Source organism: Chlorocebus sabaeus, chromosome 27 (assembly GCF_047675955.1).
Source record: "Chlorocebus sabaeus isolate Y175 chromosome 27, mChlSab1.0.hap1, whole genome shotgun sequence".
NCBI lineage: Eukaryota > Metazoa > Chordata > Mammalia > Primates > Cercopithecidae > Chlorocebus > Chlorocebus sabaeus.
The window spans coordinates 49,526,967-49,551,020 of NC_132930.1; the positions used below are offsets into that span (position 1 = coordinate 49,526,967).

The 24,054-nt window shown below is 44.1% G+C and overlaps 1 protein-coding gene and 1 long non-coding RNA gene across 2 annotated transcripts in view; both read left to right on the forward strand.

The window, feature by feature from the left end:
• The first annotated feature begins 230 nt into the window (after window positions 1-230).
• On the forward strand, window positions 231-10,191 carry LOC140710583 (uncharacterized). Its single transcript, XR_012091661.1, has 3 exons — window positions 231-3,691; window positions 4,050-4,182; window positions 7,591-10,191. It is a non-coding gene; the product is annotated as an uncharacterized lncRNA (long non-coding RNA).
• A 4,379-nt stretch (window positions 10,192-14,570) lies between these two features.
• Window positions 14,571-24,054, forward strand: part of ZNF732 (zinc finger protein 732) — a 32,576-nt gene continuing 23,092 nt past the window's right edge. The window contains exons 1-3 of the mRNA XM_073012613.1: window positions 14,571-15,258; window positions 22,764-22,890; window positions 23,388-23,483. Of these exons, the coding sequence (XP_072868714.1) occupies window positions 15,256-15,258; window positions 22,764-22,890; window positions 23,388-23,483 (226 nt within the window). The 5' untranslated portion in view covers window positions 14,571-15,255. The remainder of the gene's footprint in view (window positions 15,259-22,763; window positions 22,891-23,387; window positions 23,484-24,054) is intronic.

Genomic DNA, 24,054 nt, shown 5'->3' on the forward strand with positions numbered 1-24,054 from the left:
TCAGGAGTTCGAGACCAGCCTGGGCAATACGGTGAAACCCTATCTCTACTAAAATACAAAAAATTAGCTGGTTGTGGCAGCATGCGCCTATAGTCGCAGCTACTTGAGAGGCTGAGGCAGGAGAATTGCTTGAACCCAGGAGACGGAGGTTGCAGTGGGCCAAGATTGCACCATTGCACTCCAGCCTGGGAGACAGAGTGAGACTCCATCTCAAAAAAAAAAAAAAAAAAAAAAAGGCCGGGCGCGGTGGCTCAAGCCTGTAATCCCAGCACTTTGGGAGGCTGAGACGGGCAGATCACGAGGTCAGGAGATCGAGACCATCCTGGCTAACACGGTGAAACCCCGTCTCTACTAAAAAAAAAAAATACAAAAAACTAGCCGGGTGAGGTGGTGGGCGCCTGTAGTCCCAGCTACTTGGGAGGCTGAGGCAGGAGAATGGCATAAACCCGGGAGGCGGAGCTTGCAGTGAGCTGAGATCGGGCCACTGCACTCCAGCCTGGGCGACAGAGCGAGACTCTGTCTCAAAAAAAATAAAAAAGAAAAAAAGAAAAAAAAAAAGAGGGAAAAACATTAATTTGGTTATCAGAGCTTCTTAAGCATGTACTTCAAGAACAAAGAAACATTTTTGTGTCTAAAGTTAAAAATAAAAATGAAAACATTTGATTTTGGAGCTGACATGTCCTTCTCTCAGGGTTATCAATACCTGGCAGCCTTTCACCTACATACAACACTGTAGAGTTTACAAAATTGTCTTCTCTTTAATCTCTTCTCTGATCTTTATATCCTGTGAGGCTGTGCAAAACAGAGGCTTGAGTCCCATTTTTCAGATAAAAAGCTGAGGCTCAGAAAGACAAAAATCACACACTAAGTTTGCGACAGAACTGGCACTAGAACACAAGACTCTCATACCAGTGCTTTTTTCCATCCTTAATCATTCCTAGGGCTAGGAATACATTAAGACTCCAAAAGATAAAAAATTGCTCAGGCCAGGTGCAGTGGCTCATGCCTGTGATCCTAGCACTTTGGGAGGCCAAAGCAGGTGGATCACGAGGCCAAGAGATCGAGACCATCGTGGCCAACATGGTGAAACTTCCTCCCTACTAAAGACACAAAAATTAGCCAGGTGTGGTGGTGTGTGCCTGTAGTCCCAGCTACTCGGGAGGCTGAGGCAAGAGAATCGCTTGTAACTGGGAGGCAGAGGTTGCAGTGAGTCAAGATTTTGCCACTGCACTTTAGCCTGGCAACAGAGCGAGACTCCATCTCAAAAAAAAAAAAAAATGGAATTGCTCAATGCATTGCACCAAAACTAGACCTGACCCGTCCCAGAAAGCTCTGGGACCCTGAAATGGAGAAATCAAAGGAGAGAATGTTGCCTACATTTGCACATCTGAGCTCCAATCCAAACTCTGCCACTCAGCTATGGAACCTCACTTTCTGAGCCTCAGCTTTAAAGCGCTCATTGGCTTTTAGTTTAAGCACATGAGTAACGTGTTGTGCTTCATTTCTTCTCCATGGTGTTTGTTTCATGGCTCCAGATCCTGGGGGCTTCTGATCAACCCTTCTGCTAAGTGATGGATGACTAGATGAATGGATGGATGGATGGATGAAAGTGTGGATGGAAACATGGATGGATGGATGAATGCTCAGGAGACCAGAAAGAAGGAAACAGAGAGTCAAAATGAGAATGAGAAGATGATTGAAGGATGAAGAGTTGATGCATGAGATAGAGGCATAGTCTCCAACCCTCCTATGCCCACCCAGCCCCACCAACACCTGTCTTGGGGCAGCAGTGGCACGTGCTTCAGATGATGTCCCCAGTCACCATGACAGAGCTGCAGAAGGTGCCATAGACCTGAGGCTGATCATAGCTCATGAGAAACGTGCTGAGAGCCAGCAGAAAAAAAACCCCAGCAGCACAATAAAGTTGATGTTGAAGCTCTTCTCATCTGCCACGGCTGCCTGGCCAGGCCATAGACTCTGCACCCCTGGCAGAGGGGTGCATGTCATCCAGCATAAACACCCAGACAGGCTCACAGGGAGGGACTAAACTCTGCAATTGCTGCCTATTGAGGCTTAAAGTTAAAGGGAGAGCAAGACCCCAGTCAGGTCCCCAGTCAGTCTTTGGTTGAGCCTTTGCTGTGTGGCAGACACTCTGAGATGTGGACACTCTGAGAAACACAGGCTTCAGGGACGAATGGCATGCAGTCCTTATTTCTTGGACACCTTCCGGGGCACAATATGGTGAAGGCTGTGCAATGTGCATGAGGTCCAGCATGTGCATGAAGCAAAGAGAGGGATAGAAGGGTTTGGGGCCGACAGGACTGATTCACAGAAGGTACCCTTGAGAAGGCAGTTAAAGTTCTTCTCCCAGGGCAGGAAATTACTGCCAGGCACAGAGGCCAGCATGTGCAAAGGCACAGGGGCAAGTACCCGCTGACACACAGCTGGAGAGAAAGCTCTAAATGCTGTATACAGGCTGCCCACATTTCATCCTCCTCCCCAGACCTGCTCCTCCCCAAACCCCATCCTTCCAGTTAGTGATCCAGGCCACTGTCCTCACCTCTTTTCTCACACCCACCTCCTGTGGGCCCCACCTTCAAAACATAAGAATCCAATTGCTTCTCATCTCCCATGACTACTCATTGCCTGGTGTGAGTCCCCTTCATCCCTCTCCCCCTAACTGGTCTCCACTTCCATTGTTGACCCCTGAAGTCCCTTTACAACTTAACACTAGGTGAAATCATATCAGTGCTCTGCACAGAACCATGGACTGGCTTCCTGTCTCATCAGAGTAAAAGCCAAAGGTTTTAAGGTGACCTGGAGGACCCTGGAGAATTGGCCCATGTTGCCTGCGCATCACCCCTGCTGAGCTCACCTCCCACCGCACCTCCTCTCACTTGCTGCCCTGCAGCCACCCTGGCCCTGTGCTGTTCCTGGAACATATGGGCTCCCCAGGCCCCCTGCACCTGCTGTTCCTTTTGCCTGGACTGCCCTTCCTTTAGATAGCTGCACAGCTTCCTCCTTTACTTCCTTCAAGCCTTTGCCTAAATGTCACCTTCACAGTGAGGTCTTCCCTGATCCGCCTCTAAAGTTGCAGAACTGCCTCCCTTGGGGATTTACTGTCTTCCTTTGCAATCTCTTTTTCTTCACACTCCTTTCACTGTCGATCACACTTAATATATTATTTTTATTTATTTATTTATTTTTTTTGAGACGGAGTCTCACTCTGTCGCCCAGGCTGGAGTGCAGTGGCCGGATCTCAGCTCACTGCAAGCTCCGCCTCCTGGGTTTACGCCATTCTCCTGCCTCAGCCTCCAGAGTAACTGGGACTACAGGCGCCCGCCACCTCGCCCGGCTAGTTTTTGTATTTTTTAGTAGAGACGGGGTTTCACTGTGTTAGCCAGGATGGTCTTGATCTCCTGACCTCATGATCCGCCCGTCTCGGCCTCCCAAACTGCTGGGATTACAGGCTTGAGCCACCGCGCCCGGCCCACACTTATATATTATTTATTCATCTTGTCTTTTATCTGTCTCCCCCAACTAGAACTCCAGCTCCCACAGGATGGGGGCATTTTTTTTGTTCACTGCTGTATCCCCAGGGGCTGGAACTGCATGGGCTCTGGACGCATATGTGTGAATGAATTGATGGAGTCTACATGCCTGGGAGAGGGAGCTGGGAAAGGAAATACAGGTAGGAAACCTCCTGGGTGTAAGGCATCTGACATTTTTCACAGAGGTCATGCAGGGGAGAGAGAGGGATCAGACATTAATTTTCAATTAGGGTGAGAAAGACTCAAGTGAGCAATAATTAGCATCTGGGGGAGCAGTAGGGGAGATTACTGACTGGGAGGGCTGGGTTAAGGTGGAGCCCTCTAGGGGAAGGGATCACCCATTCACCCAGAAAACAACAGAAGCCCAGGAGGAGCCTGATTTGGTTTGGCTGTGTCCCACCCAAATCTCATTTTGAATTCCCACATGTTGTGGGAGGGACCCAGTGGGAGGTAATTGAATCATGGGGGCAGGTCTTTTTCATGCTTTTCTCGTGATAGTGAGTCTCATGAGATCTGATGGCCTACAAAGGGGAATTTCCCTGCACAAGCTCTCTTCTCTTGTCCGCTGCCATGTGAGATGTGCCTTTCAACTTGCGCCATGATTGTGAGGGCTCCCTAGCCATGTGGAACTGTAAGTCCATTAAACCTCCTTCTTTTGTAAATTGCCCAGTCTTGGATATGTCTTTATCAAAACAGCATGAAAATGAAAACGGTCTAATACAGTAAATTGGTACCAGTAGAGTGAGATGCTGCTCAAAAGATAACCAAAAATGAAGTTCTGAGTAACAGGCAGAGGTTGGAACAGCTTGGAGGGCTCAGAAGAAGACAGAAAAATGTGGGAAAGTTTTGGAACTCCCAGAAACTTGTTGAATGGCTTTGACCAAAATGCCGAAAATGATATGGACAATAAAATCCAGGCTGTGGTGGTCTCAGATGGAGATGAGGAACTTGTTGGCAACTGGAGCAAAGATGACTCTTGTTATGTTTTAGCTAAGAGACTGGCAGCATTCTGCCCCTGTCCTAGAGATTTGTGAAACTTTGAACTTGAGAGAGATGATTTAGAGTATCTGGTGGAAGAAATTTCTAACCAACAAAGCATTTAAGAGGTGACTTGGGTGCTGTTAAAGGCTTTCAGTTTTACAAGGGAAACAGAGCATAAAAGTTTGGAAAATATGCAGCCTGACAATGTGATAGAAAAGAAAATCCCATTTTCTGATGAGAAATTGAAGCCAGCTGCAAAAATTTGCTTAAGTAACGAGAAGCCAAAAGTTAATCACCAAGACAATGGAGAAAATTTCTCCAGGGCATGTCAGAGACCTTTGTGACAGCTTGTCCCATTATAGGCTAGGAGGTTTAGGAATAAAAAAATGGTTTGTGGGCCAGGCTCAGGGTACCTCTGCTGTGTGCAGTCTAGGGACTTTGTGCCCTGTGTTTTAGCCACTCCAGCTGTGACTTAAAGGGGCCAAGGTATAGCTTGGGCTATTGCTTCAGAGGATGGCATCTTCTACCTGGTTTTGAGCCTGCAGGTGCACAGAAGTTGAGAATTGTTGTTTGGAAACCTCCGTTTGGATTTCAGATAATGTATGGAAATTTCTGGATGCCCAGGCAGAAGTTTGCTGCAAGGGCAGGGCCCTCGTGGAGAACCTCTGCTAGGGCAGTGTGGAAGACAAATATGGGGTTGAAGCTCCTATAAAGAGTCCCCACTGGGGCACCACCTAGTGGAGATGTGAGAAGAGAGCCACCATCCTCCAGACCCCAGAATTGTAGATCCATTGACAGCTTTTTGGTAGAAAAAATTGGGTTTCTTTGGAATAAATACCCAGTAATGGGATTGCTAGATTAAATGGTAGTTCTAAGTTCTTTGAGAAAGCTCCATACTGCTTTCTACAGTGGCTGAACTGATTTACATTCTTACCAGGAGTGTATAGGTGTTCCATTTTTTCCATAGCCTCACCAACATCTGTCTTTTTTTGACTTTTTAGTAATAGCCATTCTGACTGGTGTGAGATGTTATCTCACTGTGGTTTTGGTTTGCATTGCTCTGATGATTAGTGATGCAGAGCATATTTTCATGTTTGTTGGGTGCCTGTAATTTCTCCTTTGGTAAGTATCTGTTCATGTTTTCGCTTATTTAAAAATAGGCTTATTTTGTTTTTTTGCTTTTTTGGTTGTTTACATTTCTTACGGATTCTGGAAATTAGGCCTCTGTCAGATGCCTAGTTTTCAAATATCTTCTTTCATTCTATAAATTTTCTGTTTACTCTGTGGATAGCTTCTTTTGCTGTGCAGAAGCTTTTTAGTTTAATTAGGTCCCATTTGTCAGTGTTTGTTTTTCTTTCAATTGCTTTTGGGAACTTAGCCAAAAATTCTTTCCCAATTCTTTCCTAATGTCAAGAAAGATATTTTCTATGTGTTCATGACCAAAAAAAATTCACATATATGTGTGTGCTGCTGATTCTCCTCTTCCTCCTCCTCCTCCTTCTTCTTCTTCTTCTTCCTCTCCATCTTCTTCTTCCTCTTCTTCTTCTTTCCCTCCTCTTCCTTCTTCTCCTCTTCCTCCTTCTTTTCCTTCTTTTTTTACTTCCACTTCTGTTTCTTTTTATTTATTGATTATGTGTAAGCCCACCAACAACATGCTAGTGTGAGCATCTCTGTGCAGATGCTCAAGTGTTCTTATGAGATGCCTTTCAACAGGTAGAAACCTTTATGCAAGAACATGTAACTCTCAACTTCTTTTTTATTTTTAAATGTGGTTTTACTCTATTGCCCAGGCTGAAGTGCAATGACACAATCTCAGCTCACTATGACCTATACCTCCCAAACTCAACTGATTCTCTCACCTCAGCCTCCCAAGTAGCTGGAACTACAGGCTCAGACCACAACACCCAGGTATTTTTTGCTTTTTTTTTTTTTTCTGAGACAGAGTCTTGTTCTGTCACCCAGGCTGGAGTGAAGTGGTATAATCTCTGCTCAGTGCAATCTCCACCTCCTGGGTTCAAGGGATTCTCCTGCCTTAGCCTTCTGAGTGACTAGGACTACAGGTCCATGCCACCACGCCCGACTAATTTTTGTATTTTTAGTAGAGTCGGGGGTTCACCATGTTGGCCAAACTGGTCTCGAACTCCTGACCTTGTGATCTTACTGCCTCAGTCTCCCAAAGTGCTAGGATTATAGGCGTGAGCGGCCATTTTTTGCATTTTTTGTACATACGAGGTTTTGCCATGTAGCTTAGCCTGATCTTGAACTCCTGGATTCAGGCAATTCACTCACCTTCCCCTCTCAAAGTGCTGAAATTACAGGTGTGAGCTATCATGCTTGGCTCCTTTCAACTCTTGATACATATTTTTAAATTATCTTTCAAAAGGTTATTGACCATTTATGTACACTTTACAAGTATGAACAGTATGTTTCTACTGCTCATAAAAAGGGACCATATTAGAAAACATTTAATTTCCCAAAGTGATGGCCAGACAAAACTCATGTATTTTGGAGCTTTTTTTCTAACCACCATTGAAGTTGGATGCCTTGTGAAAAATGGCGTTTGGTTTTTTCTTTTGAGAGGGAGTTTCCCGCTTGTTGCCCAGGCTGGAGTGCAATGGCACGATCTCAGTTCACTGCAACCTCCACCTCTGGGGTTCAAATGATTCTCCTGTCTTAGCCTCCTGAGTAGCTGGGACTATAGGCATGTGCCACAAAGCCTGGCTAATTTTGTGTTTTTAATAGAGACAGGTTTCTCCATCTTGGCCAGGCTGGTCTTGAACTCCTGACCTCAGGTGATCCGCCCGCCTCAGCCTCCCAAAGTGCTGGGATTACAGGCGTGAGCCACCATGCCTGGCAAAATGGCCATTTTTACTTTTTTTTTTTCTTGAGACGGAGTCTGGCTCTGTTGCTTAGGCTGGAGTGCAGTGGTGCAATCTCGGCTGACTGCAAGCTCCGCCTCCCAGGTTCACGCCATTTTCCCGCCTCAACCTCCCAAGCAGCTGGGACCACAGGTGCCCACCACCACGCCCGGCTAATTTTGTTTTTGTCTTTTTAATAGAGACGGGGTTTTACCATGTTAGCCAGGATGGTCTTGATCTCCCAACCTTGTGATCCACCCACCTCGGCCTCCCAAGTGCTGGGATTACAGGCGTGAGCCACCGGACCGGCCAACTTCTTTTAATGTATAATTTAAAAAATAACTTCTGTGTATTTTTTAATTGAATTTGTGATTTTTCTCCTTATTGTCAGGGGTTTCTAACACCTTCTATTGTTTGTTTGTTTGTTTGTTTGTTTGTTTGTTTTTTTTTGAGACGGAGTCTCACTCTGTCGCCCCGGACTGGAGTGCAGTGGCCAGATCTCAGCTCACTGCAAGCTCCACCTCCCAGGTTTACGCCATTCTGCTGCCTCAGCCTCCGGAGTAGCTGGGACTACAGGCGCCCGCCATGTCGCCCGGCTAGTTTTTTGTATTTTTTTTAGTAGAGACGGGGTTTCACCGTGTTAGCCAGGATGGTCTCGATCTCCTGACCTCGTGATCCACCCATCTCGGCCTCCCGAAGTGCTGGGATTACAGGCTTGAGCCACCGCGCCCGGCCAACACCTTCTATTTTAATGCAATCTGTCCCACATTATCCTAGCAGGGTAATGACTGTTCACATATCCAAGAATAAATTTGTCCCAAATCTGTTCTAATAAGTAAATCAGAAGTCAAGAAATCCAGGGTGTCATCTAAACACCTGGTAGAGCCCCTCCATCAAGACATGAACTGGGCTCTCTTTTACCTCATAGACAGCTGAAGGATTGGTGGTGGATTTATTGATAGGCCCCATGCTGCATCTAAGCACTTGGGCTAGGACTCAACCCTGATTGCCAAGCTGCATGTAAACAGTCTTGAAGTTTGCTATCATAATGTACCCTAGCCTGCCACCAAGACACTTGTCCTGGCCACTTCAGCCTCTGACTCACAGCTCTATCGGTGTGAATGCAAACCTGGCTATCTGGCTGCCAAGAATATATCAATGCAGAACAGCAAATCAAGCATTCAGGCACCAGGCAAGAGTTCTTTCCAGGTTTCCAAAACAGACTTTCCAGAATTTCCCAAAGATATTGAGACTTAGACCCTTCCTGACCCCAACCCTTGAAATAATCATAAATGGAATCTGGGAGCCATGCAAACTCTCTAGCCTACTCTTTAGTGAAAATGGACTTGGGCCTATAATGGCAACCCATTGTCCTCAAGAACACAAACTCAAATGCTGAGCATTGGCCTCCTACCTTCCCTTGACAGATCTTACCCAAGTCCCATCAAAGCCCATACTGTCTTTTAACTGCCACCATCCAGACATGTTCCAGAACAACCCCTCAGAATTGTCTTAATGAGATGGGACAAGGGGCGATGGAGCTCCAGGTTCAGAATGGCTGCCTCATCTTTCTCTTCTGAGAAGTCTGTACCTGCTGGACAGAATCCTCACTCCTTAGGCAGCTTAGCCTGTGTCCCAGGAACTGCTCCCAGAATAAACTTCTAGTCTCTTTTCCCTCTAAAGAGAGGGTCCATGAGACACTTTATGCTAACAAATACATGACCTCAGTTCTCACCTGACTTGGTTGACTGATGAACTGAGAGATAAAGATGCAGGGAACATCCTGTGTCTAGTGAATCTGTCCTGTGCTTCTCAGCTGTGGTGCCTGTGCAAATGCTGGAAGCCAAAAGGATATCTAGTGGAAGACACACAGACCCTGTCTAATAAAATTATTAAGTTTAAGTTTAATATAAATGGAACTTATAATGTCATATCAAGTTTAATATTATAGTAAGTTTAAGTTTAATATAAATGGAACTTATAATGTCATATCAAATATTGTTACCTAATTTTATAAGAAAACTGTTAGATTTTGTAAAGGCATTAAATATAATTTTAATAGGAAACTATGAAATTTACGTGCACTTGGTATAAATCACTGAATTTTGGGCAGTTCAGTAAAGGTCACATATGACTGTGAGTCATCGTTGACAAAATGCTCCTACAGATAGTGTATTGCACATGCGTTTTGATTTGTTCCTTTATCCGAGGTCAATTTTTCTTAATTTTATTCATCAAGTTTTATACACTTTAGACAAAAGAGACCTTGTGGTTACCATGTGCTCTATGGATCTGTACTTTGTCAGAAATACACATTTCCAGACAAAACCCAGATGTATTGTATCAAAATCTCTATTTCAAATATTTTCAGGTGATTCACATGCACATTAATAATTGCTAAGTGGCAGTAATTCTATGATTAAAAGAGAAAAGCTTATATGGATGTATTGATTTGTCAAAAAGGTACAGTAAAGACTGTATGTTTCAATGCATATACATCTTATCTTACAGAAAATAACTAAAAACAATAATAAAGTGGAGATGGGAGGCCAGGCGCAGTGGCTCACACCTGTAATCCCAGCACTTTGGGAGGCTGAGGTGGGCCGATCACGAGGTCAGGAGATTGAGACCATCCTGGGTAACATGGTGAAACCCCATCTCTACTAAAAATACAAAAAATTAGCCAGGCATGGTGGTGGGTGCCTGTAGTTCCAGCTACTTGGGAGGCTGAGGGTGGAGAATGGAGTGAACCCAGGAGGTGGAGCTTGCAGTGAGCCCAGATCACCCCGCTGCATTCCAGCCAGGGCAAGGAGAGGGAGACTCCGTCTCAAAAAAAAAAAAAAAAAAAAAAAAAAAAAAGTAAAAAAAAAAAGTAGGGATGGGGAAGGAGTGAAGTAGAAATTAAACATAAATGAGACATAATTAGTAGATGTTGAGGTTGAGCATCAGCCTATTATATTATTTTGCTTACTGTGTATAAGTTTAAAATATTCTCTAATAAAAGACTTGTCTAAAAAGACAAACCATCTATAACATTAGCTCTAAGATTGTGGCTAGATTTGGGGGGAAGGAAAAGAGGAAGTGGTTTGTGCACAAAAACAAGGGTAGTTCTATTCTATAGTTACACAAATGTATTAGCTTTGTTGTAAATTGTTGAGCATTACATTAATACTTCACTGTGGATGCATTTCTGTATGCATGTTATACATCAATAAAAATGTAAATATTACATATTTAATTCTAACTTAATATTTCAGAATAGTAGCAATGTTTTGTATTGTTTTGTTTGAAAGTGGGGCATTGATTGGCCGGGTGTGGTCCACTGCACTCCAACCTGGGCACAGAGTGAGACTGCATATCAAAAAAAAGAAAGAAAGAAGTGGAGCATTTACACTGAGTCATCATGAGATAGATATTAATATTCCAAGGTATGTATACATGTCTTGACCTTTGGGAGTCCCCCTCAGTCTTTCATTTATTACATCAATTGAGTAAGTAGCATGGTTTTAGTTTTGGGGAATGTAAATTTCTTACAGCAAAGTCCTTCCTCCACAACAATATCCACCTAGCACCCTGGGCTGCACATAGTGTGCACTCAGTGTTTGTGGAACTGGTTTGAATCAGGAAGAAAACAAGTAGCAGAGGTCAGTTTTGCAAAGGAAAGAATGTAGATAATACAGGTAAGACTGAAAGGGTACAACTCAACAGCAAACACTTTTTACATTAATTTGAGAAATGTTTTCAACTGGTTCTCCGAAAGATGTTGGTTTACAGTAGACATTTGGGAGTGTGGTTGCATATTGTAATCACCTGGAGAGCTTTAAATCACACCGTTGCCTGGGTCTCACTCTAGAGATTCTGGCTTAATTATTCCCTTGCAGCTTGGGTTTGGGAACTTTAAATACCACCACCCACATGCACAGCAGGCTATTCTAATATACATCCAAGGGAGACCAGCATTGATTCAGGGTGAGGAACCACCACCCACACGCACAGCAGGCTATTCTAATATGCATCCAAGGGTGAGAAGCATTGATTCTGGGTGACGAAGGCACTGGTTGTGTGTGATTTCTGTGTGTGCTCTGGGCATTTGCCCTATAACTGTTCCTAAATGTAGAGTCTTAGAAAACATCTTGGCCCTTCGAAGCATACTCTGCTAATTGGCTAAATTGCAGCAGGAAAAATATCAGCAGCCATATTGCTATGTTACTTGCCTTCAGAGCAAAAGTTGTTTCAGGAACAATAATTTGATTTAGTCTATATTAGCAATCATAAATAGTCAACAAATACAAAAAATAAAGAGTTTGCCGCTATGTTGAGTGCATTATAGGTGTTTTCAAATTTCTCCTGTGATAAATTAAAAATGTAACGTTGGGCATTACTTTCCTAAACCCAATGCTCAGCAATTTCCTCAAATTATTTCGTTTTTCCAAGAGACTTCAGAACCTTTCCCTGAAGTGAATTATTTCCAATGGTGAAGAGTAAGGGGTGGATGGGATGAGATTCTCAAAAAAAAAAAAAAAAAAAAATCTTGCTTCTATTTCAGAAGTGTCACTCTCCAGCCCCTTGAAGGACACGAAAAGCTGGCTGAGTAGTGTGGTCTATGGAGGTGCATGGGCTTCAGAGTTAGGGAAGCATCGATCCTGAGTCCAAGCCAGCTGCTTGGTAGCTGTGGGGCAGTTATATGAGCCACATCTACAAGAAAACTCATGATAAAATTGATTGCAAAAACAGCAATTAAAAAAAATTCTTATTCATGTTCTTGGAAATGACTTTTATAGTTGTTCCCATCAAGAGACAGATTCTGTTTCCCAAACTTGAATCTCTCTTGACTTATTTGCACAGGCCGAAGCTGTGCATGTGATAGTGTGCCAGTTTGGGGCCCAGGTTCAAAAGGTCTTAAATGCTTCTGTTATCTTATTCAGAATTCTTCCATCTCTATGAGAACAAGCTCATTTTAATTTTCTGGAGGATGAAATAGCATGCTGGGAAAAGCCAAAGTGCCTCAGTTTACAGACAGCTCACTCCCAGAAGCAGAGCCACCTAATTCACCAGCAGCTGACCACTCACACCTGTAGGAGCCAAACTGAGCCCAGAAGAATGGCCCAGCTGAGCCCAGTCTAAATTTCTAACCAGCTTAATCCTGAACTAGTATGATTTGGGATTGATTGTTATGCAGTTATAGCTTAGTATTATATACACCCATTAAAGACAGGATTCCAGGATTCCAGGACAGATTGATTACAAATAACCTGCAAATGCTTGGCACCCTGTAAGTATTGATTTTGTGTTTCCTTTACTTAAAGTTAAATTTGTTGTAACATGGTATTGACTTATAGAGAAGTGAGGCAGGATAATGGGGTCTGGAGGCAGGGAACTTAAGGCCAATTCGTGCTGACTTCCTAAAAGAAAAAACACCAAGGTCTGGGAGCAAGGAACCTAATGCCAATTACTATGAACTTCCTACATCTAAACCAAAAGGAGAAACCTCATCTACACCCAAGTAGCAAAGGATCAAAGGCAACTATCACTACAACCCTCCCCCTGGCACCAGTTCTCTGATAGAAAAGGAGAGTGCCTTGGAGTGGCTGTGGGCCAAGCACAGGCCATGCCTTCATCAGCATAGGGTACCAATTCACCTCAGCCTTTGATTAGCCAGGGACCAAATCTTTCATCCAGATAAGGGGTAGCTGATAGGGATATCAAAAGGAGTACTTAAAACCCAGAAAACTTTGTAACCAGGTCCTTGAGCTGCTTGCTGGGTCCCACACCCACCCTGTGGAGTGATTTCTTGCTTTAATAAACCCCTGCTTTTGCTGTTTCTTTCATGTGTTTTGTTCCATTTTGCATTTTGTTCAATGCTTTGTTCAAAATGTCAAGGACCTGGACAACTCACACTCACGGCCTTCCTTCTGGGAACAGAAGTACAGGTAGATGTGGATGCATGTGATTGGTGCTTAAACTCACACAGTGCCCCACACCACAGAAGAAAAACACACAGTTACAGCCTGACCGTTAAGTACAAAGATAAATAGCAAAACCAGAAGTTTGCCTTTAATCTATTCCCTCCACATCTAAACTTTGGAGGGCAAGGCTGTAAAGAGATCTGAAGACATGGTGCTCTCTCTTCCTGTGGCCCCATCATTCCTTGTTTACTGTCTGATATTTAAAAGGAAGAGGAACCCCTGAGAGAGGAGGCAGTCAGAAGCTGGTTAGGAAGATAGGGAGGGAGGGTCTCCCGAGAAGAAAAACACCCACGGGACCGCACATGCACCACCCCTGTAGCTAGTGGGAAGAAATGTGGTTAAGAACTTCCTCTTATGCCAGGATGTTGATCAGAAGGGACTGTCCCAACTTAGGCCCAGGTGTAATAAATCAACCTCAATGTCTAACTTGACCAAGTTCCTTATAATGTTACCTAACATGACATAAGTATTTTGGTTTTAGCTTCACCCTTTCCACCTGCTATGGGTTTCGCTTGGGCACTCATGGGTAATAACTAAGATGGAGTCATTGTGGTCAATCCCAGGCATGCTCAGATGTAACACTATTATAGGGGAAGTTTACCTCTCCCATTTGGGCAGAACCCACAGAAGACTTCCTTGTTCTTGCCCCATAAAAGACCGAGAACTCAGCCCCATTTCTGGCAACCTGCTTTCATGTCCCCTCTTGCTGCTGAGAGGTTTCCTTTTGCTTAATAAATCCTACTCTGCTTTACTCACTCTCTGGTGTCTGTATGTCTTATTCTTCCTGGTCATGGGAAGAGAGCCCAGGCCTGGCTGAACTGAGGAGACCACCACACTGGCACCAAACTGCAACTGGGAGACAGTGATCTTCACGTGGACACTCTCAGCTTGCAGTCCAGGCTCTCTTTGGGGGCACTGTCCCACCCATCCTTGAGCCTGAGGAGAAAAGTTGGTAGAGAGGCTGTTCCCTCACTTGCAGGAGAAGAGAGGTGTTCAGGCCGTCGCCTCCTTGAGGTCAGAGCCGTCATGGCTGCACTCAATGTGGCAGCCACCTGCCATATGTAGGCACTGGGTACCTGGAATGTGGTTGATTTTAAGTAAAATGTGCCGCAAACATAAAATACACAGTGAGTTTAGACGAATGAGATCAGAAATATACTTTATTTCTAATTATATATTGATCACATATTAAAACAACATTTTGGATACAATAGGTTAAAATTATGATAAACAATTTCACTTGTTTCTTTTTATTATTTTTGATGTGGCTAATAAAAAATGGAAAATTCACAAATAGCTAACATTTTATTTTTTAAAGGATTGCGTCCCTCTTAAAATCTCAGGTGTCCTACTCAAAAGACCAAAGGAGAGAGGTTATGAAATCTGAAATATAATAATTGCCATTATATTGTTTCCATTTGTGAACAAGTGTGTGGCGCGCGCGTGCCTGTACAATTTGTAAATGGACGTAACATTACACACCAGAAGGTTAAAAATGAACCCCCAACAGAGCCAAGCGTAGCCGCAGAGAGAAAGCCCTGACTGAAAATACATGGAAGCACGAGTCTGTCACTCTTGCCTCATTAAGTGCACTGTTTGGTGGCAAGTTATGTCACTCAAATTCTGAGGGTGTGGAGCTTGGTGTCGTATCCAATCAGAGCGCTGGACTGAGAAGTGCCCAATCAGGCGCGCAGCGGGAGAGGAGGGGGCGGAATCGGGGATTAGGCGCGGCTTTTGCCTCTCGCTCCAGCTTGAGGTCGGTTAGGGCCTCACCGTCCTGCTTCCACCGGTCAGGGAGGCCTCGGTGATTCGGGCATAGCTTCAGGCTCCGTCGCTCTGAGACTTGCGCTTATTGGATGATTCGTAGCTGAGACTCCGTGACACACTTGAAGTGGGGAAATGGTGAGTGTGCGGGGCAGGGCGTCCCGAGGCTGGGGAGGCCTCATCGGAACCGGCTGGAAATGGCGGCGGCGGGACCAAGACTGGGAGTGGAGTTCCCACTCAGCCCTTGGTCCTCAGTCCCCTCCCGTGAGGGTCCCGGGCTCCTGTCGGTCCCCGCACGGCGGCTCTGCCCAGCCTGCAGCCCTCCTTCTTCAGCTCTGCGCCCGCAGCCCCGCACCTTCCCCGGGCTGTGGGGTGAGGAGCTCACCGGGAAGACGCCGGCGCGGCGTGCGGGGGCACCGCGTGGGAAGAGCTGTTGTCCGGGGTCCCGTTTCTTCTTTACCCTTTTCGGAATGAGATCGAGGCCCCGTCAAAACATAGAGTTCATGTGAGGAAACAGGACTCATTAATGGGACAGCGCCAGCCATGGCTCGTGGTTTGGAGGCTGCCAGCGGGTTTTGAAGGAAAGGCCTTTGTGAGGTGTGTGAGGAAGGGAAGCCATTCACCCGCCCGCCCCAACTTTCCCACCGGTCCCCTTGCCCTGAGCGCCTCCTCCGCGTGGCTGTTCCTGAGTGGCATCTTTTAGAATACGCTGGTGGCGTGTGCACAGCGCTTCGCTGAGTTCTGTGAGTGGTTCTGCCACATTATGGAACTTGAGGAAGGTGTGGGCGCCCCTGGTTTGTTGCAGACGTTCAGAAATGAAGACGGGTGTCCAGAGGCAGGGACTGGCGTCTGCAGGGGGGCAGCTGCGGGAAGAGCGCTGAGCTTGTGGGTCTGCGCTGACTCTGGGTGGGGTCGTTAGTGAGTTGCTGGACGGCCCGTTGAGGTTGGAGTGTTGAAGGGTGTTGAGGAAACTCCTCAGGTTTTCTGTCAGAAGAAAGACATGGCTGAGCCTGGGCTGGAGGGAGATGTCTGGGGTCTGCGGGAGGTGCCAGTGGGTTCTGCACATGCGCGGTCCTGCTGGGCACTGTCGGATTCCTCCAGGTCTCCTGCCGGGGAGAAAAGGGACTGGGAACTTAGAGGAAAGGAATTCTGAGAAACACCCCTTCCCTTCATCCTGCTGCCAGCCCCCACTTAATGCTAACCCACTACCCAGGACGCTCACTGGGCATTCACATTGCCCCACTCCTCCCAGACCAGGGTTCTACCCTCAGGAATTGTGCCCATGACAGCTTCGCTCCTAGGGTGTTCTGCCAAGAACACACACAGTGCCCGGAAGACTCCTGGCTCATTTGAACCCCAGACACTGGATCTGTAGCAGGAACCTGTTTCCCTACCTCACCCAGGCTTCTGGACCACCTGATCCTAATCTCTGCCTTTATAGACCCGACAATCAGTCAGATGGTAGCCCTGCCTGGGCCTGCACTTGTAGCACAGTCCTTTAGTCAGTCCTGCCCTGCCCGCAGCCATTACTCTTGATAGCTCCTTTCTCTCTTTTGCTTTTTTCTTCCTCACAAATCCTCTTTTCTGTGCCCACAGTGTGCCCAAGTCCATCTGTCACTTGCGTACGAGAATTCAGACATTAGTGAGTTCAAGACCATGCCTTTAAACCTGACTGCTGTAGGAGCAAACCCAAGTTAGACGTGGCTTAATGGTCTTTCTTTAGAATGAGGGAAGAATTTTTTGCTCTTCTCCCTTTTCTTAAAGCATTTAGTTTGAAAACTTTTTTTGTTTTGTTTTTTTTGAGCCGGAGTCTCACTCTGTTGCCCAGGCTAGAGTGCAGTGCTGTGATCTCGGCTCACTGCAACCTCTGCCTCCCAAGTTGAAGCAATTCTCCTGCCTCAGCCTCCTGAGTAGCTGGATTACAGGTCTGCACCATCACGCCCGGCTAATTTTTGTATTTTTAGTAGAGAGGGAGTTTCACCTTGTTGGCCAGGCTGGTCTCGAACTCCTTACCTCAAGTGATTTGTCCGCCTCGGCCTCCTGAAGTGCTGGGATTACAGACGTGAGCCACTGCACCCGTCTTGAAAACTTTTATGTTTACGTATTTTCTCTGCTTCTTTAAAATTTGTATAAATCATTTTTATCAGTTAAGTAAGTCATTCGTCTTTTTTGAGTCAAACGTCTTTATCTAGGACCTGGAAACTATTGCTTTGAAATGTAAATAGCAAGAACATACACCCTATCCCCCAGTTTCTGTAGGCGAGTAGGAGGCTGCCTTCAGCAGGTACCTAGCCTCACATTGCAAATCTACCTCCTTGCCATGAAGATGTTGGAAGTTTATTTTTTCTATGAATATTACCAATTAGAAAACCCAGATGAGTTCTCAGATTACTAGGTAAAATTACAATAAGCTGTATATGACAAATGGTGCTGTCATGTCTTCTACTTGAGAATTATGGTGAGTTTCTATGTTTGTAGTAGATTGCCTATGATGCACATCACATTTTGGTTTAATTATGTAAGAAAACATTTTCTTCTCTGTTGTGGACAGTTTTTTAGGATTGGAGATGATTTTGCTTTTAGTTCTATTTTCCACACACTGTCCAGAATCACCAGACATTATACACAAGTGCCCTCTAGGTTTCACTTTAGAGAAAAACCTTTCTCAGGATTCCACTCACAACCCACAATTTGGTGGCAAGGTGCACAAAGTGCAGCAAAGTACTCCCCAAATCTGGAAACAGTATGGTCTCTCCTTCAATTCGAGATCTACAGTCCCTTCTATAACAGTTATACTGGATTTCTACAAAAATAACTTTTGAGTACTGCAATCAGTTATTCCTCCTTCGTCGGTGTGCCTGGCATCTTCAAATCTGACACTGATTCTGTCATGGGGCCCGTAATCCCAATCAGGATCCCACATGTGCATTGATTAAACCTGAGAACTTCAACTCCCTTCTCCCTTTGCCCAAATGCCCACAAATGTGCATAGCTCACCAGTCCTCCAAGTCTTAAATGTGCAGTTCCAAATTCTGAATTTATGTCTTGGGATTTGAGAGGACAACTTTTATCTGAGAAATACAAGTTATTTTAATGATCAGACCCAATAATATGTTAAAATGAGACCGTAGTCATGTACTGTTCCCCTCTTTGAACTATGTCTTTTGAAATTGTGGTCTGTTGCCACAAATGGCTATACACTTTTTTTTTCTTTCTTTCTTTTTTTTTTTTTTGAGACGGGGTCTCCGTCACCCAGGCTGGGGTGCAGTGGTGCGATGTCCACTTATTGCAACCTGTGCCCCCTGGGTTCAAGTGATTCTCTTGCCTCAGTCTCTTGAGTTGCTGGGACTACAGGCACCCACCACCATACCTGGCTAATTTTTTGTATTATTTAGTAGAGATGGGGTTTCACCGTGTTAGCCAGGATGGTCTTGATCTCCTGACCTCTTGATCCCTCCACCTCGGCCTCCCAAAGTGCTGGGATTATAGGCGTGAGTCACCATGCCTGGCCACAAATGGCTATAAATTAACCTAATAATTTCATATTGGACACTATAACCCACACCTTATGTGTTAATTTATATAGCCAATCACTAACCACTTCTATAAGTCATTAAGAATTTCTGACAACTTTCTATCAGTTCCCTCTCTGCCTCCCTTTTTGCCTTTATAAATATACTCGTCAGTTGGGTATGGTGGCTCACGCCTGTAATCCTAGCACTTAGGGAGGCGGAGGCGGGCGGATCACCTGAGGTCCGGAGTTCGAGACCAGACTGGCCAATATGGTGAAACCCCATCTCTACTAAAAAAAAAAAAAAAAAAATTAGCTGGCGCGGTGGCATATGCCTGTAATCCCAGCTACTTGGGAGGTTGAGGCCAGATAATCGTTTGAATCCAGGTGCCAGAGGTTGCGGTCAGCTGATATCATGCCATTGCACTCCAGCCTGGGCAACAAGAGCGAAACTCCGTCTCTTTAAAAAAAAAAAAAATATATATATATATATATATATATATGTATGTATCTATATATATGTATGTATCTATATATGTATGTATCTATACATATATACACGCGTGTATATACACGTATGTGTATATATACACACATGTATACATACACATGTATGTATATATATACGTGTGTATATATATGTGTATACTCGTAACTGCTTCTAATTGGAGTGTATATTCAGGGCAGCTTTATTCCTGTGTTGCATCTTCAAGCTTTGGCTCAAATAAACTCTCTACTTATGTTTACCCCAGGTTTTTCCTTTTAGGTCAAAATATTCTTTAGAATGTGTTGAAGGAGCCTCCATGAGAGAATCTTTCCTCTGGTTTTGCTCTGCTTGCTATAATCCCTAAGAATGCTGAGGCACATTGATCCCACCTAGAATATGCACATAAAAGCCAACCTCTGCCTAGGATTCACAAGACAGGACCAGACTTTGGGCTGAAGACGTAAAGAAAACTCATAGAAGACGTTTTCTGCATCATGAGAGGTCATCCTAGGTGGAGCCCTTTGAGTTTTCCAGATCTTGTCCAGTAACCTGCTATAGTTGTGTGGGAGGCTTCTGGTATGAACAGAATCCTGAGGCAGAATCTGTTACCTGTAAAAAAGCACCTTAGCAGTGGGAGTTCAGGGCCACAAAATATTCAGAGCCAAAATCACAGCTATGCCTCCCTGTAAACTGTGTTACTGGAGTAGAGTAGTTTTGTCCTTCCCTTCGCCTCAGAGTTAGCTGATCACGGACAGGGGCTATCACATCTGTATCCAGGATCTGCAGCTTCGCTAGGGCTGTTTTATTTTCTGTTTGCATCCCACTAATTGAGCCTGAATCTCTCCTGCCTGGATCACTATGGGGATATCAGCCCAAGGTCACTGGGGACACTCTCACCAGCATCTGTATTTGAGACATCTGAAGATGTCCTGTGCAGACTGGGGTCAGTATGGCAGCAAGGTCTAATTCTGCTCCCATTTTAGAGGAAGAGAAATGACTCATTCAGGGTTTGTTCCTCCCCTCACAGAATCTCCTTGGTTTATACCCAGATAAGAGTTACTCCAGTTTTCTAGGTTTTTTTTTGGTGAAAAGTGAGATCTGGAGACTCAAACCGATCCATAAGCTAATTGCTTCTATTTTATATGGTCCATTAGAAAAAGAGATGAAGTGGTCGTGGTCCCTACCCTCAAGGAACTTGCAGTCTGGAGCACATGAATAAATGATTGAATTCAGCATCATGTGTTCAGTACAAAGATGGAAACTGTACAGGACACTTAAGCTTCATTTGCGCTACTTCCCTTTTATTGTTTTGTGAGTTTTTATGCCACCACCTGAAAAGAGTATTCATTGACAGAAGTTGTTATTGTTAGTATTGTTTTCACCTTGCTAAGAATAAATATTTAGCTTCTAATATAATTGCTCTAGGGAAACATAAGAGATTTGGTTAAATTCCTTGTTGTATGTTATTAAAGACACAGAGATGTGGCTAAAATAGATTAAAATTTCATAAAATCTGGGAATCAAATTTCTCTTGGGCAGGCTTAGAAAAGACAAAACTGAAAAAACTTAGTGGCATAAGAACAGAAATCTAGGGCCCACTCTCTGTCCTAACCCTACCCAGATCCACCCTCTGCTAAACCTTGTCCAGGTATGACCCCACACTGAAATCTCTCGGAATTGCTTAGAAGAGATCAGAGTTTGGAGTGACTACTCCTACTGCTTCTCCAGAGCTGGTGCTCCCAATTTCCTGAAATACAAAAGCAGGTAAATGGGGAAAAGCTGTATACTTTTGGGCCTTAAAATCTTTTTTTTTTTTTTTTTTTTTTTTTTGAGACGGAGTCTCGCTCTGTCGCCCAGGCTGGAGTGCAGTGGCATGATCTCGGCTCACTGCAAGCTCCGCCTCCCGGGTTCTCCTGCCTCAGCCTCCTGAGTAGCTGGGACTACAGGCGCCCGCCACCGTGCCCGGCTAATTTTTTGTATTTTTAGTAGAGACAGGGTTTCACCGTGGTCTTGGTCACCTGACCTTGTGATCTGCCTGCCTCGGCCTCCCAAAGTGCTGGGATTACAGGCGTGAGCCACCGCGCCCGGCTAAAACCTTTTTTATACAATTAAAGCCAGTGTTTCTGGAGACATCTCATCCAGCAACCTGTCATCTCTGCAGTTTTAGTGTTTGTTTGTTTTTTTTTTCCCACAAATCTTAAATACAAACACAAAAATAAATTTCTCTGAATTGCATTTAATACATCCTTTGTTTCTTTGTGATGTATTTATATTGAGTGGTTATTCTATACCTTTAAAAAACAAATCAGTGGTAGGAAAATGGAAAGGAAATGGTAATTTTGGGCCCTGCATTTAAATCCTGGGAAGTATTGGACACCTAGTGCCCACCTCCCAGGATGTCCTGAGAATTAACACATAATGTGATTGTCTCAGCACAGTGCTCTGTGACATACTCCTGAGTACATAGTATGTGCTCCATCAATATCGCATTAATGCAGGCGCACGTTTTTCTTTTTTCTTTTTCTTTCTTTCTTTCTTTTTTTTTGAGATGGAGTCTCAGTGTGTCGCCCAGGTGGAGTGCAGTGGCGTGATCTCGGCTCACTGCAACCTCCACCTCCTGGATTTAAGTGACTCTTCTGCCTCAGCCTCCTGAGTAGCTGGGATTACAGGCATGTGCCACCATGCCCAGCAAATTTTTGTGTTTTTGGTAGAGACGGGGTTTCACCATATTGGCCAGGCTGGTCTCAAACTCCTGACCTTGTGATCCCCCCGCCTCTGCCTCTCAAAGTGCTGGGATTTACAGGCATGAGCCACTGCACCTGGACCACATGTTGTTTTTCAAATGCAGACTTACTCAGACATTGACACCATCTCCAGCCTCTGTAAACTTTAAACATCCGGCAGAGAATGCTAATGCTTCAGGATGATGATTTGTGGTCTTGTCTTGGGATGAAAAGTATTTGTGTTGTGATAAGGTTGTTGGGGTAAGGGACTGTGCTGTGCCTGCTTTCTCTAGCCGAGTGGTAATATAAGGTGTCTAGGTGGAGGAACATCAGCATTAACAGAAGACTTGCTATAAGAAGCTAATTCATGAACTCTTCAAACCTGCAAAATTTTGTTACAGTGAGGCCTAGAATATCAAATAATTATTATGCGCATTGAAGCTTGAGAGGCAGTGCTTAGCTAAGTGACTCTCAGCACAGTCTTCCAGTAGGATCACATGTACAATTTGAAGAGAAATCACTTGTGCCCTCCCCACAGACCCCGTCTGTTGTTCTGGGTGGAAACATTTCTGATTTTTAAATTGAGTTCCTTGCATGTTACAGCGAGGCCAAGGTCAAGTGTGAGGTATTCCAGATACTTTCATGAGAAGTGAGTTCAATCTTTTTTCCAGGAGGTCACAGGGCCTACTCTCGGTTTTGGTAGGGGCAGGTCAGTGTAGCCCATTATTTTTATTGCAGGAACAGGAACTGTTGGAATGCCTTCCTTTTTCCGTGGAGCTATAGAATACTTTAGAGAACATTACTGTGTTGAAAGTTATTTTGTCAGATAATCCCAGTCAGTCACATGTCAGAACTAGTTCTTACCTCATTTCACCTGTAGTCAAATTAAGACCTCTGTCACTTGATACATATATATTTTCAGGAACACTTAACATTCAGGGATGTGGCCATAGAATTCTCTCCAGAAGAGTGGAAATGCCTGGATCCTGCACAGCAGAATTTATATAGAGATGTGATGTTGGAGAACTACAGAAACCTGGTCTCCCTGGGTGAGGATAACTTCAATACATAATTCCTAATACTCCCTCAGAGTTTGATTTTCTATTTTTGTAGAATGTCTCTTGGGAGCTTCTGCTTTGTGTGAATTAATTTCAGTTTCTTTCTTTAAGAAACTATTGGGAGTTTTCTGGTGTAAAAAAGAATATTGTTAAGATGTTTTATCTTTATGTAAACCTTCTCTTTTCTTGAGCTAGTTTGTGTCCTCCATTCTAGATTAGTGGTAATTCTTGAAATTCAATGACATAAAATATTGTTTCCCACATCTTAAAATACAATTTGCACTGCTTATTTTGATTCAGTAGTACTTGGTAGTGGAACTTAGAACCCACAGATTTAAAATACTTAAATATTTTAAGGATTCTGTCAGGAAACAATTTTTGGATTATCTAGGATCTTCCATAATTTATCTTTTCTGCTTAGTATAGTATTAGGTAGGTAATTGGAGAATCCCTAACAGTAGTCATGTTAATTTTTAAAAATAAAACAGGTGTTGCTATCTCTAACCCAGATCTGGTCACCTTTCTGGAGCAAAGAAAGGAGCCCTACAATGTGAAGATACATGAGACAGTAGCCAAACACCCAGGTAGGTGACAGTGTATGAAGGAGAGGACATAGGCCAGGGGAACAAGGTCAAGAAGGAAGCCAGGCCTTCAAACGTAGTTTGGGAAACTCTTCTCCAATGTAAATAATTTCTGAAAAGGCTGCATTTTTTTCATATTCACGAATAGGTACATCTTTTGTCCCACGCTGTTAAATCTTCTAAGAACTCTCTTTTTTCTTTAGTGATCTCCCTTCAAGTTTACAGGGAGAGCCAATGTCTACTTTATCGTTTATAAGGGGCTGCATGATCTGACTACTGTTCCATTGCTTTTGGAGACATAGGAATATGTGTATATTGAGCTCTATGTCAATGTATTTTTTTCAAATACTCTTTTTGTATCGTGTCTAAAATGTGTAAGGTGAGTAGTGGACATATTGGAATTTGGTTCAGAAATCCCAGGAACACCAGAGAGAGACGTTGTATCTTTTCTGCTTAGTGATTTTTAATCCTATAGAGGTTGCAAATATAATTCTACAAAAATTCTTACTCAGCAGGTTTATCAGAACAAGCATTTTCCTAAATATGAAAAAAATGTAATGTTACTTCAGAATGT